Source organism: Alosa sapidissima, chromosome 11 (genome assembly GCF_018492685.1).
Source record: "Alosa sapidissima isolate fAloSap1 chromosome 11, fAloSap1.pri, whole genome shotgun sequence".
Lineage (NCBI taxonomy): Eukaryota > Metazoa > Chordata > Actinopteri > Clupeiformes > Clupeidae > Alosa > Alosa sapidissima.
This window is the reverse complement of record NC_055967.1, coordinates 37,234,054-37,242,148: the sequence shown is the minus strand read 5'-3', so window position 1 is coordinate 37,242,148 and position 8,095 is coordinate 37,234,054. Positions and strand designations below refer to the sequence as shown.

At 39.9% G+C, this 8,095-nt stretch overlaps 1 protein-coding gene across 4 annotated transcripts in view; it reads left to right on the top strand.

Annotated features, from left to right (window-relative positions):
* Positions 1–7,096, top strand: part of dnm1l (dynamin 1-like) — a 27,027-nt gene extending 19,931 nt beyond the window's left edge. For all 4 annotated transcript variants that reach the window (XM_042110611.1, XM_042110609.1, XM_042110610.1 and 1 more), the window contains one exon: positions 6,556–7,096. In XM_042110611.1, coding sequence (XP_041966545.1) covers positions 6,556–6,612 — 57 coding nt within the window. In that variant the 3' untranslated portion in view covers positions 6,613–7,096. The remainder of the gene's footprint in view (positions 1–6,555) is intronic.
* Positions 7,097–8,095: the final 999 nt, after the last annotated feature.

The window sequence follows — 8,095 nt, the reverse complement described above, 5'->3', positions numbered from 1 at the left end:
GTCCTCACCAATATTTTAGCGAACTTATTTGTACTGCTGATCATTCCGACAGCCAGCACGACAATACAAGAAACGTCAGGGTTATCTGACACGCAGGCTACACGCATGGAGAATGCCAATGCACAGGCTACTTTGCAGTGGCAGTCAAGCGAGCAGGTGTGTCAACGACAAGTTACCAGGGCTGTCTGCCAATACATACCCCATAAAAGGCCAAAGTAAAACATTTTGATATTCCCTTTGCCCTTAAGAAGAAAGGGGACATACAAAGCTTTTTCATTATGCAGTCTAAGTAGGCAAACTAGCCATACAAACTGGCGACTAGTGACCAGGCTTTAAAATTCGGCATACTGTGTAAAATAACATTAGCTGTTAGGAGTACCCAGGATATTGTCACAGCTAAACTTAGCTTCTGTAATCTTTCAACCAAAGTTAGGAGTCATGTTGAATATGGGTGTGCCGTGCGGAGAGTCGCATAGGCTATAGCACAGAAAAGAAGTCACTAGGCTGCCAATCTTGCATTGCGAGACACCAGATATTTCTTCTATGATCTCATCCCATAAAGCTTTTCTTTGACTTGTTAGTTTTTTGAACATTTATTTTATCTAATGACATAGCAAACATGATTAATTGAATCCACATATCCTTGCACTTGCGAAAACTATTTTTCACTAGCCTAAAACAATGAGGTCGCAAAAACAATGACTTCAGACTTGACTTGCGACTCCACTCAAAAGACTTCAGACTTGGACACTTCAAGACTCCTGAACAAGCTGTATTTCATGCAATTATTGCTTTTTTTTATCTAAATGTATTCATGTATTTCTATTTTATTGCAACATACAGTATACTTTGGAAAATGTATAACGAGCGACATGGCCCCTTTGCCATAATGTGCAACGTAACGCATGTGCGCACACTCACGGATAAAAAATGCATTGACCATGGCGACAAGAAGTCCTCCCGGAGTTGTGCCTTTTATCATTACTTTCGGTTACAATAACTTCGTGCACAGAGGAAATAAGCGAACAGCTACATGCAAGGTGTGTGGCAACAACGTCTGATTCCATCAGGCATCTCCAAACGCACCCATATAGACCCTTTCAACAAGGTAAACAAAAACAATGCTTGAACGTTCTATTTGGGCCCCAATCTACTTCCTCTGCATTAAGAGAACATATGGAATGTTAAAAAGGAAGTCGTGTGGGGCCAACTATGATGCTGATAATGGAACTCTCTTGAAAGGGTCCATAGGTCAGTCACTTAGGCCTAGCATATATCGTCACAGGTGACAAGCTAACCATAGCAAAGTAGCAAAGTGTTGTGCTAATGCTGGGAACAGGCAGGGGTGGGAAAAAAATACATCAGAATGTATTTCAATATAAAATAAAATACCTAATACCTACCCTCATTTTTAATGTATCAAAATAAAATACTGTATTTTTGTATTTAGAAAATACTCAAAATACTTTTTTCAAGGAAGTATGAACGCACTGCAAAAAAAGCTTTTTTTTATCCCAAACATTGAGCCTATAAACTATACAGTAAAAAACAATACAATTTGGCCCCTGTCATGCCAAATAGTATACCGTATGCAAGTTCATGTAGCGTGTAAGAATAATTCAAGAATTTACATTTCCATTTAGTCATCTAGCTGATGCTTATCCAAAACGACTGACAGAGCTTTCAATTCGGCAGCCGTGGCCTACTGGTTAGCGCTTCGGACTTGTAACCGGAGGGTTGCCGGTTCGAACCCCGACCCCTCATTGCTACCCGTGCGCTGCTGTTGATGCAGGCAGCTCACTGCGCCGGGCCCGGGATTAATGTGTGTTCACTGTGTGCTGAGTGTTTCACTAATTCACGGATTGGGATAAATGCAGAGATTATATTTTCTTAAATGCAGAGATTAAAATATACTTATACTTGCAATTAACCACATTATAATCAATAGGCCAAAATCATAATTGTGTATCTGTGTCGAATTTCGTAATTCAAGTCCAGTGTAGAACTGAATAAGAAAATCATAAGGCTGTATATCTTGAACTTCCAGTATGTGAGAAACTTGACTTGCCTTAATATCTCCAACCTCAAGTATGCAGCTAATAAGGAAATATAATTGTTATTTAATTAAACAAGGTGAACTTCTCCCCACTGTGGAATGCAGAAAAGGATGCTACAAGGAAGGAAATTCAAACACAATCAACACCTTACCATCTATTGATGTCATTGTGGTTCATTGAGATATCTGACATTTTTTCTGTTAATTGGCTTGGATACAAAAGGACATTGTTGCCTTTGTCGGTGTCCTTATGTGAACTTGCACAGGTAACCTTGCTCATCTGCACTTGCGTATGACTTCACACCAGTGCTTCAGGGCAGCCGTGACCTACTGGTTAGCGCTTCGGACTTGTGACCGGAGGGTTGCCGGTTCGAACCCCGACCAGTAGGCACGGCTGAAGTGCCCTTGAGCAAGGCACCTAACCCCTCACTGCTCCCCGAGCGCCGCTGTTGTTGCAGGCAGCTCACTGCGCCGTGATTAGTGGGTACCTCACTGTGTGTTTACTGTGTGCTGAGTGTGTTTCACTAATTCACAGATTGGGATAAATGCAGAGACCAAATTTCCCTCACGGGATCAAAAGAGTATTTATACTTCAGACCAGAGCTGAAGGTCGTCACTGAAAAGCTGTGAATGTCGTTGAACACCGCTGTTCTCACATTAGCTAACTGCGATAAACATTAACCATTGTTGCCTAATTACCAATTATTCATTACACCTGTGTGTAGTATCTACTTTTTTTTAGTGTTTTTCACATATAGTATTTTGCAGTATTTTTAAAATACAAAAATACACACCAATAAAGTATTTGATACAAAATACAGAGCCATTTCCTTCAACCCAATAAAATACAAATGACAAAATACTATTTTGTATTTGAAATACATATTACATGTTTCAGAAATACTACCCATCCCTGAGAACAGGCAGATTACATCTTTATAGTTGGCCATATGATGACATACTTAGGTTAATACTGTATTTCACCAGTTAGGGCACCAAAATTGCCAGCAGCGGCACTGTGTAGCCTATCTTGACATGTCTATGTTTTGGGTTGCAATATACAGGTAGTGGGCTCTCTGTTAATTTTAAAGAGTAGGCCTAAGCCTAAAGTTACAGCATTTCTATCACAATTGACCAGACTTTGACCTTTGGTCTGCTTTTAACAAAATTCTGGCTATTGCATTCTACTGTTGTTAGCCTTAAGCCTAGCTCAGTCATTATGTTATACCACATCGCCCTCCATTAGAAGTGCAATGAGCTGCATTGAGCATAATAAACTGCATTTAGAATTCCAAATTCATATTTCTAGATATTTTGGTGAAAGTAACTCAAAAGTAATACAATAGTAGTGTAATGCCTTACAATTCAGATACATATTATAATGTAACAAATTACTTTGAAATGACAGTAATGAGTAATACATAATACATTACGATTTTGAAGTAAGTTGCCCAACACTGATGACAACCATCACTTTCTATGTGTGTTTGTGTGTGTGTGTGTGTGTGTGTGTGTGTGTGGAAAGTCAATCAAATTCTGTGATTGCCACTGATGTGAATGATCTCACAAATCACACAAACCAAATCAAGTTTTAAAAAATCGCAAAAGTATCGAAATTGAGATTCTTCACTTGGTATTGAAACAATAATGTTGGTATTGTGACAACAGGAGTTGGGGATGTGTCCCCACCAAAGCTGAGACCAAACCTACGCCCTTGGTTTACTAGCTGGTAACTAAACCACAGCGGGTCTGTAAACAGAATCCAATGTCCCTTTCTACTCACCCTGAAGCCAGTTGTTCACCGTCTCAGGGCAGATTGTTGATGCGAGGGAGTTTAACTCGCAGTGCTGCTATCCAAGAGACTCGTGCAATAAACATCCACAAGGTAAAAATCTGCAAACTCTCCACTAACGTTAGCCTAAAATAAACGGCAAACTCGTGTATCCTCCGTGTATCTGGGGTCAACTTGGGGTAACGAAGTTTGTAACAGTTTCAAGGGAGGGAGAGAGAGAGCCTGTGTGAGTTGTTGTTACGAGTGCCAGTAGTCCAGACTGCGTTATACATTGCCGTGACAATGCGTGTTATAGCTTATTTGTATATGCACCGTAGCCTTCGCATAGGCCTAATGTAGTGGTGGTAAGTGAGTATGCAGTTGTGTGGATGATGTACAGTAGGCAATGTGTGTGTGTGAGGGATGGAGGGAGACAGAGAGACAGCGTGCGTGTTGCTGTCTCAAGCGCCCCTCGTCCAGTTTTCTACATGACCTGTAGGCTAGGTCTACAGTAGCCTATGTTGTGCCGCACAAAATGTATCTATGTTGTACATTGCACAAAATGTATACCCCCTGAAATAAACACATACATAAATAAACATATTTTTCCCGTCACTTTGGCTTCCTCGAACATTTTCCCTACGTTTCGCCACTGCTTTGCAACATATAGATTCCAGTGTCCATGCTCCGGCAGCGCCCACAGTAATTTTAACCCAAATGATCCTACTGAAGGTTGAGCTGGAGCCTGAAACCGATCGTCCCCCATCTAGTGGTAGTCAAGACCATAGACATAATATACATAGACGCCGCATCGACCGCTACTCCTTACTAGCGCTGACGAGATTTGGAGCCGCCATCTTGGACCGGTCATCCACTCCACTCAGTGTAATCTGTTTGGCCGGTGAGATGAGCTGTCAACGCACTTAATTAATCATATCTCACTGAATACCGAACAGATTCTCACGCGGTTTTTTTTGCTGCAAAGGTCATACATGTAGCTATGATACAGGACACATTATTTAGCGTATTTTAATATTCATAGTGGGTTTAACAGTAATAGAATATTCTGATATATGATATAAAGTGACCTGACGTCCGATATCAAAACTGGGAACATAATCCATGTTTGACAGCATAGACAAAACTAGTTTGATACCAGTTTAATGAGTTAAATATAGTTCACAGTTGACCGAAAAGTTCCATCAACAGCATTATTCACAGTCCGCAGAAAGGTTCCATAAACATTTATGTGAGATCAGTGCCATTCAGACATCTGAGGGGTATTCCAAGTAGGCCTATGTGGTTTAGTGACAAACTTGGGTAAATTGACTCAGAATAAGTTGTAAACCTCCCAGTAGAAAAGCTGTATGATACAGGAAACATGGTTGTGTGTATTTTAATATTCATAGTGGGCTTAACAGTAATAGAATATTCTGATATATGATATATTATAAAGTGATGACATCCAATATAAAAACTGGGAACATAACTAATCCACGTTTGACAGCATAGACAAAAACTGGTTTGATACAAGTTTTAATGAGTTAAATTTACAGAAAAAAATCCATTAACATTTTCAGTTCAGTGCCATCAAAAATAAAGTGATGAACAGACATTGGTGTGGCATAAAGGAAATGGAGTAACTGGGTTCAATATCAACAGCATTTGTTCCAAGTTCCATAAATATTGTAAAGTGCAAGTTTGTAGGTTTGTTTCTGATCCTTAAAAAACAGACATTGGTTTGGCATAGTAAGTGTAACAGTTCATCAATTCAAGACAAAAAGGTGACTTGTCACTTGTACAGTGTCAATGGGTTCATCAACAGCATCTGTTATTTACAGTTCACAGAAAGGTTAAAATGGGTAAACTCCATAAAAGAGGACTGAGTCAACCAGACGATGGGAAAATGGGACACAGAGTGGCGAATGCAGGTGGAGCTCATAAATCAAACATTCAGTCACAGTGTAGCAGATGCCCTGCAGTACTGCAATGAAGAGCTGCACCTTCCTCAGTTCCAGGGGTGTGAGGAGACCGTTCAGTTCATTCACAGTCTTCTTGAACAAGGCAGTTGTTCTGGAGAGATACAAAATAATAAATAAATGAATGAAAAGGAATTTGAGAGGCATCTTATTCTTGTTAGGGTAAATGACATGTGAATAATACAGTGTTGGGCAAGCTACTTCGAAATTGTAGTGAGCTAAACTATCAGTTACTCTGCCATGAATAAAACACTACACAAAACTACCACCCAGGCAAATGTATTAGTAGCCTAACACAAACACAGCAGTAGGCTAGTTCACTACATAGGAAGCTACTTTAAATTGCATAAAGGAAATGGAGTAACTGGGTTCAATATCAACAGCATTTGTTCCAAGTTCCATAAATATTGTAAAGTGCAAGTTTGTAGGTTTGTTTCTGATCCTTAAAAAACAGACATTGGTTTGGCATAGTAAGTGTAACAGTTCATCAATTCAAGACAAAAAGGTGACTTTCTTCTGCTGCTGCATCGTTCCTTGTCCTCCACACATGGCTTACTATATATATATATATATATATATATATATATATATATATATATATATATATATATATATATATATATATATATATATATATATATATATATACACAGTGTATATATAAGGCATTAGCTGACCATCAAAGCTCAGCGATGGCGTTGATCAGTCAATCAGAGTTGATCAGTTGTACTGTCTGGTTTCCCTCGCAGGCCTTGCAGAAAGCCAGCCAGGTGATCGCGGAGATCAGAGAAACCCACCTGTGGTGAGGAGCTCCACTCCAGACCCCCCCACTGCCCCCCCCCCTCCACACCCAAGCCCCGCACCGCCAGGCCCTGCCCCCACCCCTCGGTGCTCCGGCACGGACAACTTGAAAATGCACTGGTGTCAATTTGTGTGTACTGAACATAGTTTTATTATGTACCATATGGACTGTTGGACTACAGGAAGGGCATCGCATATCTTCATCATCATCATCATCATTATTATGTTCATCTGTCACCTGCACAGGCACGTGTCCAGTGGTATCTCTCAAGTGTAAGTATGTTGTATAAGTAACCATGAAAGGCTTATCATTGTGTACGGCCTACAGTTCACAGGAACACTGGCTCCCTGATGTAGCTCATATTAAAGAGGATGGAAACCTGCGTCCTCTTGGTCAGCTTATGGTTTGTGTTTTTCTTCAACAGCACTGATCCTTTATCAATCAAACAACACTGTTGTAAAATAATAATTAAAAGATATACAGTAAAACATTTGCTGTCATGACCATGAATGCCACCGTTCTCCCAATTGTTCACATGATATTTGTTTTTCATATAGGGTGTATAACGTGAAGCCTTCCTAGTGCTGTATACATCAGGAATGTGATCGAGGTGATATTGTTGCAAAACATGCGTTTATCTGCGTTAAATTTATTTTTTTCACATGTGATTTCAACAGTTTCATTATTCTTATGAAGACCAAATGGTTCTAGATATGATATGATATCTAGATTGTATGGTGGTAAAAATGGCACAGAAAATATCTGAAATGTGGAGAATCACAGTCCTTACACTTTTTAATAATATTGAATCATCATGATTTTTCCTACCAGCCTATAGCTATTGATAATTTACCTGAGTTTCCACTGAAGTACACACACACACACTCACTCTCTCACACACACACACACACACACACTCACTCACTCACTCACTCACTCACTCACTCACTCACTCATACATACACACACTCACACACACTCACTCACTCTCACACACACACTCTCACACACACACACTCACTCACTCTCACTCACACACACACTCACACACATGCCAAACCCATATAAGCACCAGGGTTCTTCTGTGAGTGGTCTGTCTTCAGGTCTGGTGGTGTACACTGCCCTGAGGTCACTGTCCCTACCTGCACGCTCTCCTCCTAACGTTGAAAACCTTTTTGTTTTTTTGGGCTTTTCACTGCATCACCTGCCTTATACTCGAACTGCATGATGAAGGCCGGAATGGTAATAGGTTAAAACACTGCCTCCTGACCGGGTTCCTTAAAGGTTTTCGCCAACTCGGACCCTCAAGTACAGTATATGTGTTTTCCTTTGGAAAAATTTGAGCCTGGCTTTATCAAACGATCTAATTTTGTTTGTAAGCAAATAAGTGCATATTTAATGAGAGAGGGCATCATTTGCATATTTAAACATTAAAATTGAAAAAAAAACATGCAATACATTTTTTTCTCATCTTAACATAAGTAATT